The following is a 19,740-nucleotide window of genomic DNA, read 5'->3' on the forward strand; positions in this document are numbered from 1 at the left end:
ACATGTGCATTTGAGCTTTGTTCTGTTATTTATTGTGTAGTTTATTTGATTGTTATGTACACTCGATGTTGCTTGAAATGAGGGTAACTTCCATGATTCCATGAAAAAGCATTTCCTGAGAGGTTTTATATCAATCTGAGTATGGAGAAATAAAGCAATTCCTGACAAGTTTTGTATCAATTTGCCTATCAGCAATTACTGATGTGTTTTTAAAACATCCACCAGGGGGCAACATGTTGACTTTCTGTCATAATGGATGATTTATCAACATATTTTTTTGTCACTCAAAATGTGTCACAATTTTCTTTTCATTGTTATAGCATTTGTGGGGTCACCTGTCTCTCCTCTGCAGTGCTGAATGGCAATCCTGTTGATTGGAAGGGGCCAAGCACTCTGGAGAAGGAGGGGTGTTTGTTTAGCCTATGTTGATATCAGGTTTTGTCTTTTTTATACAGATCTGTGAATGAATTGGCGCCTGGGAGAACATTGTTGAACTTTTAAACAGTACAGTAGGCTACTTCGTTATGTCATTGTGTAAGATAACTCATGGCCTTAGTTAGCTGTGTGTGAGTTTACAGAGTTACCGATTGCGATTACTAATTATGTGATGGTTTGCCTCACCTGGTTAAAAGACATGCTACGCCTACAGGTGCCAACTGCCATAAACCTCCACAAACAAGAAGAGGTAGGTTCAAGTTGGCTTGCAGCTAGCCGTTATGACATCCAGGGTCGAGCTGCCAGGGCCTTCTAAAAGGATTTGTCCTGTTCTAGTTTCTAAAGTTCCTGGTTTGTTTCATTACTTTAGCTGTCAAGTGTTGAGTCCTCAGAACTGAGTGTCCTCAGTTCCTTTATTTGGAGGTTAGTTTTGGCCAGGCCTGAGCCTGCTCTGTCAATAAACCTGCACGTTTGGAGGTAAATAAAAGGCAAAAGTCTGCATGTGGACTTGTTGGAGCATCCAACTGTTTCCCAATGTCCCTATAGGCCTATACCAACTAGAGTTCTCAAATTCTGCCCGAACCCGACCCGACATTTAGGGTAGGGTAGGGCCTAAAATGTATGCTAACTAGTCGGGCCGGGTAGGGCCTCGGGCCAACAGTTAGGGCCCAGTTAGGGCCGGGCCTAAATTTTCAGGACCGTTGAGAACTCTAATACCAACAGTTCATGTTGTATATAAACACAGGGCACAGTTGCGTACTATGTATAGTGTCTTTCATTTAGCTGGGGACCCCCTGGAACCTCCTAAAGGACGCCTGGGGATCCCCAGACCCACTTTGAGAACCCAACCCTTTTGTGGGTCACGACTCGAGTAAAATTCCACTTGTTTTCCTACATTAAAAAAAGTCGCGAAAATAGACAATCTACAAGCTCACAATGCTGCAAAGTGATATGCTGTGCACCTGTAGATCTGCTATTTTCACTAGTTTGGGTCCCGGGCAAACGTCTAAACTCTTTTGGGTGTCGACCTGAAAAGGTTTGGGAACCACTGACTTGGTGATATATTACATTTTTGTGCAAGCGTGAGAAATAAATGGCCAAGATCTTTAAAAACGCCAACCTGAAATTGTTTACACCTCTTGTGAGATGTCTGTCTCCGTCTCTGTTGAATTCCGTGCATGATGGTTTGTTTGTCTGGTGTTTTAAACATGTGTTTGTAAATGGAAAAAATGTTGATTGTCAGGTTCTGGCATGTATTAATTACATAATTGAGATGACCTCATCATTGCAGACCACAGAATGAGGTGTCCAAGAAGAATTTTTAAAGATCTTTCTTTTCTGCCTTTAATGATAGTAGCCTACACTGGAGTTGGACAACAGAGAGAGAGATGGGGAGAGACACGGAGCAGGTAGAAGGTCAGCGGGATCAGGATTCAAACCCGCGACATGCTGTTGCATTGGAGCCTATGTGGTCTGCACTAGGACCACTAGGTCAGTGGGTGCCTGAGTGTCCATAGAAACAACTTTACCTTTATTTTTTTTATTTTTTCCAATTCACATTTATTTTCTTTTTTCAGATTCAAGGGTTAGATATTTGGAGATAGCTGGATAAAGAAGGTCACAATGTTTTAAAAGTATAAGAAATTGAGAGTTGATTTAGTGTCGAAGTGTCCTTGAGCAAAACATTGAACCCCTAATGGCTCCTGATGAGCAGATTCATTCCTTGCATGGTTTCCTCTGCCATCGGTGTGTGAATAGGTGAATGTACAATGTAAAGCCTCTTGTCTTGGATAAAGTTGAGATGTAAAAGCCATTGTTTGATTTGTGTATGAAGCAAGTGGAAATTAAACTTGTCACACAACCCGTTGCATGTAGAAAAGGCCCAAGGTATACACTATACGATATCAGTGTTTAGTAAACTACATCGTCAAACAGGTCTACAGTTACAAGTTGCTCAACCTGTATGAATGAATGCTGGCATTGAGAGAATGCAAGCTAGGGGGTTGGCCAGCCTTGGAATACTTTTGAAAACAACCGTACAAAGGGAGTCACTGCAAGGTGTTGCAGAATTCACAAGATTGCTCTTTAACAGAACGGGTGAGTTTTGTTTTTGTTTGAGTGCATATAGTTTTGCCATTACATTTTGGGGGATATTAAGTGTTTCAGTAGGTGTGAATAATCTGTTGGATTGTTCTTGTTGAACAGAGTGTGTAACGTGTAATCTCTCTAAATCAGTGGTTCCCAAACGTTTTAGTTTGTGACCCAAAAGCGAAATTAGACATTTGCCAGGACCCAAACTAGTGAAGATAGCAGATCAGACACGACATGTCACAGACACGTGAGCTTGTAGATCGGCTATTTTCTCTACTTCTTAAACATTTGTTTTCTAATTTCTTAGGTTTTTCTTATATTTATTCATGACATTTCTTTATCATTTTATCTTTTATCATGACACATTTTCCTTTTTTGTTAATGTTTTTTGAAAATGTTTTGAATAATTAAAAACCAAATAGGAGACAGAAAAATTAAGGGACCCATAAAAATATCTGTGACCCACAAATCGATCCTGACCCGCTGTTTGGGAACCAGTGCTCTAAATCACATCAGGGTCCTTATTCAGCTGTGTTTTCAATTCATAGCGAAGCAAAGATGACTTTCTTCAAGAAGTTCTTCAAAAACATTATCCATGACAGGGACCCTGATAAGGACTCTGTGGACTCAGTGAGTACCGGTTCATCACAGTTAATGTGTTTAAGTTAAAGTCCAGTTTTGGTGTTTATAATTATGGTCTTTTCTCTGTTGTCTTATTGAGCTAAAATTGAACATGGTCACTCTGTGTTGTGAGAGTTTCAAGCTATGAATGAACGTATGAAACCCCTTTCTATGATTTCTGAGATGTGATCAATATCAATTAGAGATTGTAGCCTGTGTCTGGCAGCAGAATATTCAGCAGTGTATTCAGGCCTGGAGTTTCACCATTTTAGCCTGGCCTTTGGTGTTGTCAAATCAGCTGGGTCACTGGAGCAGCCTGGGCGAGGCATCAAGGCGCCTCAGTGCATATCATTTATAAGGCCAAACTCTGGGGACACGGTGGCCATGTGAATACTGCCCTGGTCAATTACCAGTGGGGATCTGAGTGGGTTAGTGTATCTTTACTGTCAGTTCATTCTCAATACTTTTTCTGATTGAATGTATATATTCACAGGGCAAGGGTAAGCCATCGAAGCCGAAGCCTAAGTTCTATGGAACTGTTACTCCGTATCCTAACTTCTCTGCCAGCAGTGATGCCTCAGAACTGCAGAAAGCCATGGAAACCAAAGGTATAAAGAACTAATTAGTGAGGCACTGTACATTATAGGCCTATACTTCTACATTAATTACAAAATGACTTAATTTCTTCAAGATTGGATTGGATCTCTTAATCCACCTTGAGAAACTTGAGAAAGAATACACATTTTTCTTTTAGTGTGTAGTAGCCGTACTAGCCTACAACATAACATATATTCGCATTCACAGGAGTAGATGAGGATGTGATCATTTCCATTCTGGTGAAGAGAAGCAATGAACAAAGACAGAGGATCAAAGGAGTCTATGAGCAATCCACTGGGAAGGTGAGTCATGGTCCTCAAAACCTGTCCCCACATAGTCCACAACATCTTGGGGGGTTGAATTATAGCTTTTAGGGTATTAAAATTCAGGCTACTTTTTATAAACATACTACTAGGTTTTTCAATTGATCATAAAGAGAAAATTTGTTTCGGCTGATTTGGTTTTGGACAGAAAAGAAGATGGCTCTTTAGTTTTTTTGAGGAGACTTATTCTTTCGTGTATCATCGTCCTTGATTGGTTGACAACATTTTATTTCACAAGATTTCTTGTTACTTGGGAGGCCATGGGGAGACGGTAATGAGTGAGTGACTGCCTGCCTACGTTCTTAAACAAAAACTAATCTGTTATTTTCAGCAAGTGACATGTCATGAGAACTTTAGTGCACATTAAAAGAATTCAATCAATTGAACATGATCTCATGTAAACATGCCGGATTTAGAAAGAAGCCAATTTCCGTCTGTAGTCCCACTGCTCCCACATATAAAACATCACAACAACATGACAAACTGAAAAACAAATGACACATGCCTACAAATAAATAAAATACCATACCTAATTTAAGCCTTTAACAAGCAAGCTAATACCTGCTATAAGTCTAATACCAAACCAATAGATATGTCAAAATCGGATTTAGATATTCTAAGATTTAAAATGATCTACAATGTAATAGTGCTTTGAATACTTTATTAGTCAGAAATGCACTTGTTTCAGGCTCTGGCTGATGACCTGAAGTCATCCCTAAGGTCAGACTTCGAGGATGTTGTTCTGGCTCTGCTCATGGCACCTGATCATTTTGATGCCCACTGTCTCAGAAAAGCCACCAAGGTGTGTAGTTTAATTAATATCGACAGAAATCGTTTTCAAGTTCAATATTCACAATTTTTAATATTTATTTTTGGGCTTGTATGCCCAATATTCACTCTTTACGATAGCCATGGTTACAGAGTCTTGTAATTTTAAGAACCAAGCAGTTAAATAGTTTTGTAAATGGTTTCTTATGAGGAACACCTGAATGAGGAATATGGGTTACAGAAATCAACAATGTTTTTTGAACCAGTGTTTAGAATGGATTTGAATATATGTTTGATTTTACCATTTTAATTCTTCGTTACAATTCTTTTTGAAGAATACAAATGATACATTAATTAATAATCTCTTTTTTAAACACTACCAATTGTCTATCCAACAGGGACTGGGCACACATGAAGATGTCTTGGTGGAAATTCTTGCATCACGGTCAAACTATGAAATCAATGAGATCAAGAGTGTTTTTAGCGAAGGTACAGTAATTTTATATTTGATGCTCCCAAGTCCCACTTTACCATACAACAAAAACAACCTTCGTTGTGTTATCGTTCCTACAGTATATTGCACAGTAAAATGTTTATATTTCGGAGTGAATTCCAACCTATGAAGTGTTCTCTCTCCATCAGAGTACCAGGAAGAGCTGGAGGACGTCATTAAAGCGGACACCAGTGGAGACTTCACATTGGCCCTTCAGGCCCTGCTGCAAGCCAACAAAGATGAGGACAGTGAAGTGGACTTGGACCTCGCCAAAAGGGATGCAAAGGTACAGTACTGTACTGTAGTAACATGACCAACATGCAATGCAGTGGTTCTCAAACCTTTTAATTTCAAGGACCACCATAACTACGTCGACCTCAGGGTCTGTAACCACCTAAGGAACCCTGAGTGTCCCTAGGCCTAGACCAAAGGTCTTCAACAGGGGGTCCGGGACCCCTAGGGGGTCCTCAGAGTTACTACAGGGGGTCCTCCAAATCTTTGTGTGATAGAAACTTTTTTTATATTAACCACTTGAACCCTAGCGCCCATATTCTGAGAACTTTGGCCAAAAATAGCAGATCTACAAGCTCACAATGCTATTTTTGGCAAAGAGGTTTGGTGTAGAGGGGAAAAAGAGCAGATTAAGTACAGAGTGAAAGGTCAAGTTTATTACTTATTGACGGTTCAAGTGGTTACATATCTGAAAACACAAATTGACATGAATCCAAAATACACTGATGATTGTGCTGTCAAACAATGAAACTATATGGAATCTATGAAAATGTTGTGGGGGTCCCTGCTTCATCTCTCAACTAAGGGGTTCTTGGCCTGAAAACGTTGAAGACCCCTGCCCTAGACTTTTGAGAACCTGTGTGTATGTGGTCGCTTCAGGACAGAACATTGTAAAAAAGGCTGTTGGCAATTTGTGTTTGATGCTGCGTGACTGCGTGGACCTTAACTGCATTTCCCTTTGTGTATCAATAAAGGTATTGTCTTAACTGAATTTATAATAAATTCTATGACAGGCTCTGTTCGAGGCTGGTGAGAACACCAAAGGAACCGATGTCCAAGCTTTCATTGACATCCTGACGAGTCGAAGTGCTGCTCAGCTCTCTAAAAGTAAGGTTCCTTTATCCACTTTAACCCATTTTGGATCACTGCCATTTTCCTTAGCTTTCCGTAGCTACGACCAAACTGTTGGTACAAAGCCTGCAAGGTCTGTCCAAAATGTTCAAGTGCAAACCGATAGCTGGTCACATCTTATTATCTTATTACAGGCATATAGTTATGAATAAATACTATGTAATGTTAAAGTAAGTAAATCAATATGCCCATCTGTTATTTGTTGGGCTTGAGTTTATGATTTCAGCATTTCTTTCTCCCATGCACTCCTTTGTTTATTTCTCTAATAATAAACATGCATTTGCATAAAGCAAGCATTTGTCTACTACTCCCATGTTGATACGTGTATTCAAGTCTTGAAAAAGATCTGTTTACGGTAGCTTTAGAATGTATAAACAATATGCAATTAATGTGAGATTAATCATGATTAACTATGCGATTCATCAGAGGAAATATTTTAATCGATTGACAGCCCTAGAATAAATATAAACGTTCTGTATTTAGGTAGTTTCATCATGACCACCTGTAAAATTAAATAAAAAACTTAAAGTAAATTAATGTGCACCATTTGACCTCGTAGCGTTCCAGAAATACGCTGGCCTCAGTGATGTCACCTTACCCAAAGCCTTGGACATGGAGCTGAAAGGAGACATTGAAGACTGTCTTGTTGACATTGGTGAGAAGGATTCTTCCTAAAATGATTCCAATCAGAATCTTATTGAGTAAACAGGATTTTCATTATGGCCAGTGGGGACATTTCTTATCCCTGCTTCTGGGCAGACTGAATTAAAGACTCTATTGAAGAGAAGAAATTTAGTTTTGGGAATTGTACACTGTATGTTTGATATCAAAATGTAGTTAAGCGTCACCCCTCTGTATTATTTATGTATTCATCTTTAATATATATATATATATATATATATATATATATATTATTTGAACTTAGGGTCATATGTGGAAATGACTATAGCGTTATTTATGTCACTGTGCTATGCGCTCTTACTCAGTGATCCATCGGGCTGCCCTCCTAAACTGTGTTTCTTTTGATGTACAGTGAAGTGTGCCTGGAGTAAGCCTGCGTTTTTTGCTGAGAAGCTCCATCTGGCTATGAAGGTATGATGTCTGCCTGTCTTTTGTGTGAATCGGGTTTAATGGAGTGTCATGTTTAGCCTCACAAACTGTTTGCAATTTCACTCCCTTCCCTACTCACTACAGTGCACAATATAGTGATTAAGATTCCTACTATTTGTCACATACATTGCTGTATGTGAGAATGGTTCTCTGTGTTTGACCCATCTCACTGTGCCACAGCTGAAATACAAGCTCACGTCGTGTCGCAGATGCAACCGTTGTGAGCTTGTAGATCACACTCTGCTGCGATGCCGGAACTGCCGCGCACCTTCTGAGCAATGCACGATGGGATGTTGGAAACTTGTAGATAGGCGGTTGAAGATGTAAGCCATTTACCATGAGAGGGAGTGGGTTGTTGGCTGATTTACCACTGTTTCAGGCAGGGACGTGCTGGCCATTGGGAAAAGCGGGACAACTCCCGAACGGCCGGTTCATTATCGGTCGGTCCAGGCCGGGCCATTAGGAAAAAATGAAACTGTTTGCACAAAAGTAAAAAATTTACTGTTTGCACAAAAAGTAGTGAAAACAGCAGATCTACAGTGCGAGGCGTTGTGTGCTTGTAGATCGGCTGTTTTGACTAGTTTAAATCATTTTTTTTTTTTGGACATACATGTGCATATCATATGGAAACTAGACAATATTGTTCCTTCGAAACAATTGTGGGCTCGCTTCAAGCCAGAAAACAATGTCTATAAAAGTACAAAATGTCAAGATCGCAGGCAGTGCTCTCTTTGACGTTACTGAAATTAGCTGCATGCATGATTTGAGGCATTTTGTTCCAAAAATGTGTTATGCAAAAGTTGACCCGCTGGTGGCGCTATAACAGGCCAATGTGAGAAGGGAGGCATCTGTTCCTTGACCTAGTGGGAATGTGCTTGCAAGATTTCACGCATATCGCAGGCTGTATTCATGAATTAATTAAAAAATAAAGTGTGCATGCGTGTGCGTGTGTGCGTGCGTGAATGAATGAATAAATAATAAAGTGTGCGTGCGTGCGTGCGTGCGTGCGTGCGTGCGTGCACGTGCGTTCGCTCGCTCGCACGCACGCACGCACGCACGCACGCACGCACGCACGCACACACACACGTGTGTGCACGTGCACTTTATTTATTTATTCATTCATTCATTGAATGAATGCGTTCGTGGAACGAATGCTCACTACGGTCATCTGTATTTTTTAAGCCCTGGGAAACCCACCTTAACGCCCTCATTAGCATAATGTATGCAAGCATAATGTATGCGCAACACGCCCACACGCATTTCCAAACCATGCACCAGCCCCAATTTTCATACGTCGACTAAGCTCCTCCCCTTCATTTACATACGGTCGTCTGCATTTTTTACGCGCTGGGAAACCCACCTTAACGCCCTCATTAGCATAATGTATGCGAGCATAATGTCTGCAAACCACGCCCACACGCATTTCCAAACCATGCCCCGCCCCCAATTTGCATACGTCGCCTAAGCTCCTCCCCTTCATTTACATACGGTCGTCTGCATATTTTACGCGCTGGGAAACGCCACTTAACAGCCTCATTAGCATAATTTATGCGAACCACACCCACACACATTTCCAAACCATGCACCGCCCCCAATTTTCATACGTCGACTAAGCTCCTCCCCTTCATTTACATACGGTCGTCTGCATTTTTTACGCGCTGGGAAACCCACCTTAACGCCCTCATTAGCATAATGTCTGCGAGCATAATGTATGCGAACCATACCCAAACGCATTTCCAAACCATGCCCCGCCCCTAATTTGCATACGTCGACTAAGCTCCTCCCCTTCATTTACATACGGTCATCTACATTTTTTACGCGCTGGGAAACCTACCTTAACACCCTCATTAGCATAATGTATGCGAACCACACCCAAACGCATTTCCAAACCATGCCCCGCCCCAATTTTCATACGTCGACTAAGCTCCTCCCCTTCATTTACATACGGTCGTCTGCATTTTTTACGCGCTGGGAAACCCACCTTAACGCCCTCATTAGCATAATGTATGCGAGCATAATGTCTGCAAACCACGCCCACACGCATTTCCAAACCATGCCCCGCCCCCAATTTGCATACGTCGCCTAAGCTCCTCCCCTTCATTTACATACGGTCGTCTGCATATTTTACGCGCTGGGAAACGCCACTTAACAGCCTCATTAGCATAATTTATGCGAACCACACCCACACACATTTCCAAACCATGCACCGCCCCCAATTTTCATACGTCGACTAAGCTCCTCCCCTTCATTTACATACGGTCGTCTGCATTTTTTACGCGCTGGGAAACCCACCTTAACGCCCTCATTAGCATAATGTCTGCGAGCATAATGTATGCGAACCATACCCAAACGCATTTCCAAACCATGCCCCGCCCCCAATTTGCATACGTCGACTAAGCTCCTCCCCTTCATTTACATACGGTCATCTACATTTTTTACGCGCTGGGAAACCTACCTTAACACCCTCATTAGCATAATGTATGCGAACCACACCCAAACGCATTTCCAAACCATGCCCCGCCCCAATTTTCATACGTCGACTAAGCTCCTCCCCTTCATTTACATACGGTCGTCTGCATTTTTTACGCGCTGGGAAACCCACCTTAACGCCCTCATTAGCATAATGTATGCGAGCATAATGTATGCGAACCATACCCAAATGCATTTCCAAACCATGCCCCGCCCCCAATTTGCATACGTCGACTAAGCTCCTCCCCTTCATTTACATACGGTCATCTACATTTTTTACGCGCTGGGAAACCTACCTTAACACCCTCATTAGCATAATGTATGCGAACCACACCCAAACGCATTTCCAAACCATGCCCGCCCCAATTTTCATACGTCGACTAAGCTCCTCCCCTTCATTTACATACGGTCGTCTGCATTTTTTACGCGCTGGGAAACCCACCTTAACGCCCTCATTAGCATAATGTATGCGAGCATAATGTCTGCAAACCACGCCCACACGCATTTCCAAACCATGCCCCGCCCCCAATTTGCATACGTCGCCTAAGCTCCTCCCCTTCATTTACATACGGTCGTCTGCATATTTTACGCGCTGGGAAACGCCACTTAACAGCCTCATTAGCATAATTTATGCGAACCACACCCACACACATTTCCAAACCATGCACCGCCCCCAATTTTCATACGTCGACTAAGCTCCTCCCCTTCATTTACATACGGTCGTCTGCATTTTTTACGCGCTGGGAAACCCACCTTAACGCCCTCATTAGCATAATGTCTGCGAGCATAATGTATGCGAACCATACCCAAACGCATTTCCAAACCATGCCCCGCCCCCAATTTGCATACGTCGACTAAGCTCCTCCCCTTCATTTACATACGGTCGTCTGCATTTTTTACGCGCTGGGAAACCCACCTTAACGCCCTCATTAGCATAATGTATGCGAGCATAATGTATGCGAACCATACCCAAATGCATTTCCAAACCATGCCCCGCCCCCAATTTGCATACGTCGACTAAGCTCCTCCCCTTCATTTACATACGGTCATCTACATTTTTTACGCGCTGGGAAACCTACCTTAACACCCTCATTAGCATAATGTATGCGAACCACACCCAAACGCATTTCCAAACCATGCCCGCCCCAATTTTCATACGTCGACTAAGCTCCTCCCCTTCATTTACATACGGTCGTCTGCATTTTTTACGCGCTGGGAAACCCACCTTAACGCCCTCATTAGCATAATGTATGCGAGCATAATGTCTGCAAACCACGCCCACACGCATTTCCAAACCATGCCCCGCCCCCAATTTGCATACGTCGCCTAAGCTCCTCCCCTTCATTTACATACGGTCGTCTGCATATTTTACGCGCTGGGAAACGCCACTTAACAGCCTCATTAGCATAATTTATGCGAACCACACCCACACACATTTCCAAACCATGCACCGCCCCCAATTTTCATACGTCGACTAAGCTCCTCCCCTTCATTTACATACGGTCGTCTGCATTTTTTACGCGCTGGGAAACCCACCTTAACGCCCTCATTAGCATAATGTCTGCGAGCATAATGTATGCGAACCATACCCAAACGCATTTCCAAACCATGCCCCGCCCCCAATTTGCATACGTCGACTAAGCTCCTCCCCTTCATTTACATACGGTCGTCTGCATTTTTTACGCGCTGGGAAACCCACCTTAACGCCCTCATTAGCATAATGTATGCGAGCATAATGTATGCGAACCATACCCAAATGCATTTCCAAACCATGCCCCGCCCCTTTTGCATAAGTCGGCTTAATTTACATAATTAATGCGTGCGACGCCCACAAAACTCATTACGTTAGGCCCACTCGTTAAGTCAGAGTCCTCCCTCTTGTTGAAACCACGCCCACTCGTTAATAGCAGATCTACAAGCTCACAACGCGTCTTGATGTGGCGCGTTGTGAGCTTGTAGTTGAAACCACGCCCACTCGTTAAGTTCGACTCCACCCCTTGTATTTGCGTGTAATTACCCCGTCAGCGCGGTGACGAGAACGCTTGTCATGCGGCCTCATTTACAGGAAGGAAGGAAGGAAGGAAGGAAGGAAGAAAGAAAGAAAGAATTTGCCTAAATGTGTGGGGTTCTTAACGAGGAGGCAGTAATTACGCACGCACGCACGCACGCATGCATGCATGCACACACACACACACACACACACACACACACACACACACTTTCTTTGTTTATTTATTTATTTATTCATGTGTTCGTTCATTCATTATATATTTATTTATTTATTTATTTATTTATTTATTTAAATACTCTGTTGCTAGTATCCACAACTTTCCAACATCCCATAATGCATTGCGCAGAAGTTGGATGGAGCTTCCGTGAGCTTGTATGTGGTATTTAATACCAGTAACACGAGAAGCCAGAAAGCGAGTTTGGAGACGGTAGCACGCTGCAAAACGGAGTTATGGCTCTTTAAAGCCCAGCCGATCGATAGGCAGACGCCTGGGGGGGGGCGGAGTCCAGGGGCGGAAATAAATAAATAATTAATTACATAAATAATCAGTCTCGGAAACAGTCAGGAAATAAATAAATAAATAAATAATCAGTCTCGGAAACATAGTCGGGAAATAAATAAATAAATAATCAGTCTCGGAAACATAGTCGGGAAATAAATAATTAAACCAGTAAGACTCCCTAATATATACTGACTGCGTAGCGATTTGTGTGATTTTAGGGCAAAATCTGTAGGAGTAGTGTCCAAAAATGGGTTTAAAAAAATCGGCCTGAAGGTGGCGCTACATGGGACAGATCCATGTTGATGACATGAGCGTAGAGCAAGTGTGTACCGATTTGTGTGATTTTAGGGCAAGATTTGTAGGAGCAGTGTCCAGAATGAGTTTTGGCCTCATGGTGGCGCTAGAAGAGGAGGGCCATGTGAGAATCGTAGTTTGGCAGGCAAGGACTGTGTGTGCCAAATTTGGCACGGATCGGGGCAGCGGTTGCAGAGATATGAGCAGGGCAAAAGTGTGACGGACAGACAGACAGCCGGTCGAGGTTTCGATAGTAACTGCGACCCGACGGTCGCAATTTATCAGTCAGTGGCGGCGCAGTTGGGCCTGGTGTGGAGACAGGGAAATAATTCATTCAATAAATAAAGCTCCTTTTAGTTGAGCTTGTACCAGTGAACTGTACTGTCATGAAACTTGTCGTAAAGTCTTCAATCAATCACTCAATAAAGGGATCAATACAAACCCACATTTACCCAAAACAGCTGATCCACAAGCCCACATGCAGCCTTGTAGATCGGCTGTTTTTATTGTTTTATTTTTTAAATTGTTTCCCCCTGACTTAGTCTTTTCTAGGATCACCTTTTAGTTGACCTTGTACCAGTGAACTGTACTGTCAATGACACTGTACCTATGACAGTCCTATATCAATAATTCGTTCATTCATGAATGACTTCCCTGTGGAAATAAGCCAAAAACATTACTGGGATCTCCTTTTAGTTCATGTTTATTACGTATCTATCTATCTTCCTATCAATTGGTCACATGCATTCACATTGCACTGAACGCACGCAAGCACGCACGCACGCACGCCCGCTCAGCAGCTGGCTTTTTTTCTTTTTTCTTTTTTTCACAGAGCTCCAGACTCAGACACCGAGGTCTCGGAGGGCACCCAAGCCGGACTGCGTGCTCTGGCAGCGGCCGCGAAGCGGCCGCGGCCGCCCCAACCCACTGGAGCTAGGTAGAGTCTGGTGAAATAAAACCAATCAGTAGGTCCCCATCAACAGATGTCGCTGTAGCCAAGGAATTCACACCCAGCCTGCTCACCTGACCAGGAAGTCCAACCAGTCTGTGTTGGAGAAACAACTAACTGCTGCTGCTGCCTCAAGGTAGGAATCACAGTATGTGTGTTCACTAACACTAATCATTGCTATAGAGTGCTTGTTCAGTAACAGTGTTAAACGGCTCTATATTGTGACAGGAATCCTTCCCACCGAGTGTTTGTTCACTAACAGTGTTACAGTGTGATATGAAAGAATCCACATGAGGGCAGTGTTTCCATTCTCAACTCACTGAGTTGAACAGAGGGCGGAACCCAATGCAATAACAAGTCCTATTATTTAGAAAGGAGTCACGTCAATGTCAGCATTTTTTTCTCTCTCTCTCTTTTTGGCAACATTTTTTAAATCATTTTTTTTAAATCATTTCACAATGTAAAAACAAAAATCATTTTGAGAAAAATGTAATGACCTATACACAGTATCTATAGGCTGTGTCTGTGTATATTCTGAGTGTAGATGTTGTTGTACTTTAACCACTTAAGCCCTGTGTCAGGGGTTCCCAAACTTTATAGACCATTCCCAAAAGAGAAATCAGATGTTTGCTCCAGTACCCAAACGAGTGAAAATAGCAGATCTACAAGCTCACAACACATCGCTTCTCGCTGCGTTACAAGCTTGCAGATCTGCTATGTTCACTACTTCTTTCTTAAACATTTGTTTTCTAATTTAGGGAATTTCTTCGATATTCTTTCTTTTATTCATGAAATGAAAAATGATTTTTTCTTCTTTTTTTTGTAATTAAAATGTTTTTTCTTCTTAAAGGAGTAGTTCACCCCCAAAATGCCTTTTTTTCTATTGATTGCTCATGCCATGGAGAGTAGAGTTCAATAATATTTTTGTTTTTTGCCACATTCCTAAGACAAAGATTTGATTCGAGTACATTTGCCCCCATTGATTCCGGATGGGGACCCGTTTCAAAACGGGTCCCCATCCGGAACGAATGGGGGTACATTTATTGTTATCACATTTTTGTCTTAGGAATGCGACAAAAAACTAAAAATATTATTGAACTCTAGTCTCCATGGCATGAGTAATCAATAGAAAAAAAGTCATTTTGGGGGTGAACTACTCCTTTAATACAAAATGTGGTAATGGTACAGTGCAGCACAACAACAAATACAAATATATACAGTCAGTCCAAGATAATGCAGAAATAAAAATACAAAATAAATAAAAGTAGGAACCTCTTCAAATAAGGGTCATATATGTTGTTGATTTTTTAAGAAAATCTTTTACAATGATAATAATTACAACATTTAGGAAACACAAAATAAAGGGATATTCAACTTGCGACCCACAAAAAGTGGTCCCGACTCCCGACCCACTGTTTGGGAAACAGTGCAATAGACAATCATATGACAAACACAACACCTTTTACAATTTAGCACTTTTGTTGGGTATAAATTAAATTTGTGTTTTGTTAGTCCACATAATTCTTGTCTACTCACAAGCTGGCCATCTTGCTTTTACGTCATATTCTGGGGTTGAGAAAGCAATTTTAATTCTGAAGTGTCTAATGGGAATTGGGTGATTCTGATTCCAATACCTCCAGGAAAAAAAAAACAATTCTGATTTCAGTGCCTTTGAGTGAAATGTCCTATAACTTTGTCTCTTAACAGACTGGCCATTTATTATCTGAACGTAACGTCCAAGGCTTACCAGCAGGCCAACCTAGATCTGAAGAAGAAGATGCAATTGGTGAGTGGAACACAACACAGGCAGAGAACGTTATTCATACAAACCCATATTATTTGAAATATACATTTATAATAGTTTTGAAAGTCCTATGAAAACCTAGAGTCACCAGTAAGTGGTGAAATGTCATGCAATTCAAGTAATAACGGGTTCTCAGAACTGATCTACTCTGTACCAATGATTACTGGGCTGGCCCAGTTCAGATACTGTCTGTATTAAATGTTTTTCCACGAATACTCCAATTTCCAGTTGTAGACTAATTGAAAGAAACGTAATGTTTGATCACAGCCCCCTCTGCTCAGCCAGAGGACTTCAGTGTGGCAGGGTAGGCTATGTCAACTATTACTGGTTGCTGTGCTGACAACGTGTCACTTTATGACTCGTCGATCAGCATGTTCTTGTTTCGGTACCCAGCATGGTGCAGTACTCCCTTCCCTCTCCCCCTCCCGCTCTCTCCCCCTGCTTCCCTGTCTTCCCACAGACTCCCTCTCCCCTCTCTGTCTCTGGCTCTCTCTGAAGTTTGGGTATTTTTGGTATTTTTTCCCCTCACAAATGTGAACTAGGTAGGTGACTCAGAATTATCAGGTAAAAGTCATAATTGCAAAGAGAAATCACACCCAGTGTGAAGTGAGCTGTGCCTTTTACGAGTTAATTTCATTAAGTGTCCCGCAGAGCTTGGTCAATGAGCCAAGTGTAGCACTATTTAAAGAGCGGTTGGCACCGCTCTTTAAATAGTCGACTCCTCACCCCTTTTCATTTCTATCGCTCCTTGTCTCTGTGTCTTCTTACTGTCCTTATCCATGCACCCTAACCTCTCTTTTTCTTGTGTCTTCAGGCTCGGGATGAGGAGAAGAACAGGAGGAACAACATGGACACCACCAACCAGGTCATGTTGGACCTAGAGGACCTGCTCCCCAAAGGCCCAGGTTGCATTAAGGTTCCGGAGCCTGAGCCGGAGCCTGAGCCTGGTAAGTTGTGATCTCCTGCTAGACTAGAGCAGTGGTTCTCAACCTTTTCAGGCCGCGACCCCTAAAATAATCAAATTTTAACTGTTTATTTGCGTGTCGCAGCGACGCATTGTGAGCTTGTAGATCAGATATTCTCGGTATAATTAAATCCCTCTCTGCCCAGAACCCGAGCCAGAGCCGGAGAAGAAGAAGAAGAAGAAGAAAAAGGTTGTGGTAGAGGAAGACGTGGAGCTGCAAACGGCCAATCCCAACGCTGGAAGGCCAGTGGTGGACCGGTCCCCAAGGGCCAGAGGAGGCCCTCCTCCCGTATAACGGAGAGAGAAAGTGATGACGTGCATTCATACAGGTTTTTTCACTCCTGGAATAACTCCTTATCATGTTCTATTCATGAAAACTAATGCATACAATTCATAATGTTGATAATAATAATAACTATTCTACACTGCGATGCAAACCATTCTGTATAGTGTGGAATTATTTGGGACTTAAGATTTTCAACAACAAAACAACAAAAAAGTAAATATATCACTTTTACCATACCGTTTTTTTCCTTTCTTTTTTAATTGAAGTTGGTAGTAACTACTATAAAATAATGTAAGAGGTTATTGCCTATTTAAACTGAAATCAAATCTGTAATTAGAATGTTGGACCTTATGTGTCACTAGCCAATGTGTGTCAGTATGTAACAGCTTTGTGTGATTTAATTTTGTTTGTTTTATATGTTTGTTTTATCTTGTGTTTTATGCTAATTTGAACTTGCTCTGTGATCTATTTGTGATTGATTGATTGATTGATTGGATACTTTATTAGCAGTTTGCATAGGAAAAGCACAGGACAGTTCATGTATCCACGAGTTTCCAACGCCCCATAGTGCATTGCGCAGACGTCTGTACCGAGCTTCCGGCGCCGATTTACAAGCTCACAACGGGTTGCATCTGCGACGCGACGTGAGCTTGTATGTCTGCTGTTAAACCCGGAAGTTTGGTCCCGATAGTCTCCAGTAAACTCCCGCGGAAACTTGTGGATACAAGGTCTAATAGGATTTAAACCCAAGAAAGCACAATGGCTTGTTTACATTGGGGTACTTTTGTACTCAATTTATAGAGATGTGTGATGCTCATGTTTGTTACATGTGCATTTGAGCTTTGTTCTGTTATTTATTGTGTAGGTTATTTGATTGTTATGTACACTCGACGTTGCTTGAAATGAGGGTGACTTCCATGATTTTAGAGTTGAAATAAAGGTTTGAAATTAAATGAAATAATCTGTAAATTTAATCTGCAAAGTTTTACATAAACTGTCCCGCAGAGAAAAAAGCATTTCCTGAGAGGTTTTATATCAATCTGAGTAGTGAGTATGGAGAAATAAAGCAATTCAAGTTTTGTATCAATTTGCCTATCAGCAATTACTGATGTGTTTTTAAAACATCCACCAGGGGGCAACATGTTGACTTTCTGTCATAATGGATGATTTATCAACATATTTTTTTGTCACTCAAAATGTGTCACAATTTTCTTTTTATTGTTATAGCATTTGTGGGGTCACCTGTCTCTCCTCTGCAGTGCTGAATGGCAATCCTGTTGATTGGAAGGGGCCAAGCACTCTGGAGAAGGAGGGGTGTTTGTTTAGCCTATGTTGATATCAGGTTTTGTCTTTTTTATACAGATCTGTGAATGAATTGGCGCCTGGGAGAACATTGTTGAACTTTTAAACAGTACAGTAGGCTACTTCGTTATGTCATTGTGTAAGATAACTCATGGCCTTAGTTAGCTGTGTGTGAGTTTACAGAGTTACCGATTGCGATTACTAATTATGTGATGGTTTGCCTCACCTGGTTAAAAGACATGCTACGCCTACAGGTGCCAACTGCCATAAACCTCCACAAACAAGAAGAGGTAGGTTCAGTTTGGCTTGAGGCTCAGGTTATGACATCCAGGGTCCAGCTGCCAGGGCCTTCTACAAGGATTTTATCCTGTTCTAGCTTTTAAAGTTCCTGGTCATTACTTTAGTTGTCAAGTTTCCTTTATTTGGAGGTTAGTTTTGGGCAGGCCTGAGCCTGCACTGTCAATAAACCTGCACGTTTGGAGGTAAATAAAAGGCAAAAGTCTGCATGTGGACTTGTTGGAGCATCCAACTGTTTCCCAACGTCCCTCTATACCAACAGTTAATGTTGTATATAAACACAGGGTAGAGTTGCTTACTATGTCTAGTGTCTTTCTTTTAGCTGGGAACCCCCTGGAACCTCCTAAAGGACGCCAGGGGATCCCCAGACCCACTTTGAGAACCCAAACCTTTTGTGGGTAGGCCTACCAATTTTAATGGGTCATGACTCGAGTAAAATTCCGCTTGCAATGCTGCGCAAAGTGATATGGTGTGTGCCTGTTAGATCTGGTATTTTCACTAGTTTGGGTCCTGGTCCTGGACAAACGTCTAATCTCTATTTTGGGTGTCGACCTGAAAAGGTTTGGGAACCACTGACTTGGTGAACATATTACTTTTTTGTGCAAGCGTGAGAAATAAATGCCCAAGATCTTTAAAAACGGCAACCTGAAATTGTTTACAGCACTTGTGAGATGTCTGTCTCCGTCTCTGTTGAATTCCATGCATGATGGTTTGTTTGTCTGGTGTTTTAAACATGTGTTTGTAAAGGGAAAAAATGTTGATTGTCAGGTTCTGGCATGTAATTACATAATTGAGATGACCTCATCATTGCAGACCACAGAATGAGGTGTCCAAGAAGAATTTTTAAAGATCTTTCTTTTCTGCCTTTAATGATAGTAGCCTACACTGGAGTTGGACAACAGAGAGAGAGATGGGGAGAGACACGGAGCAGGTAGAAGGTCAGCGGGATCAGGATTCAAACCCGCGACACGCTGTCGCATTGGAGCCTATGTGGTCTGCACTCAGACCACTAGGTCAGTGGGTGCCTGAGTGTCCATAGAAACAACTTTACCTTTATTTTTTTTATTTTTTCCAATTCACATTTATTTTCTTTTTTCAGATTCAAGGGTTAGATATTTGGAGATAGCTGGATAAAGAAGGTCACAATGTTTTAAAAGTATAAGAAATTGAGAGTTGATTTAGTGTCGAAGTGTCCTTGAGCAAAACATTGAACCCCCCTAATGGCTCCTGATGAGCAGATTAATTCCTTGCATGGTTTCCTCTGCCATCGGTGTGTGAATG

General features: G+C 41.8%; 1 protein-coding gene across 1 annotated transcript; it reads left to right on the top strand.

Annotated features, from left to right (window-relative positions):
• Positions 1-3,084: 3,084 nt before the first annotated feature.
• On the top strand, positions 3,085-16,869 carry LOC308299579 (annexin A1-like; the record flags this gene model as incomplete). The annotated part of the gene is made up of 11 exons (XM_080743374.1): positions 3,085-3,156; positions 3,641-3,755; positions 3,952-4,046; positions 4,756-4,869; positions 5,234-5,324; positions 5,478-5,614; positions 6,354-6,447; positions 7,031-7,126; positions 7,505-7,563; positions 16,425-16,557; positions 16,721-16,869. 11 exons carry the CDS (start codon positions 3,085-3,087, stop codon positions 16,867-16,869), a joined length of 1,155 nt encoding a protein of 384 aa, XP_080599500.1.
• Positions 16,870-19,740: the final 2,871 nt, after the last annotated feature.

This window comes from Nannobrachium achirus (genome assembly GCF_963921795.1).
Source record: "Nannobrachium achirus genome assembly, chromosome: 15".
Taxonomy (NCBI): domain Eukaryota; kingdom Metazoa; phylum Chordata; class Actinopteri; order Myctophiformes; family Myctophidae; genus Nannobrachium; species Nannobrachium achirus.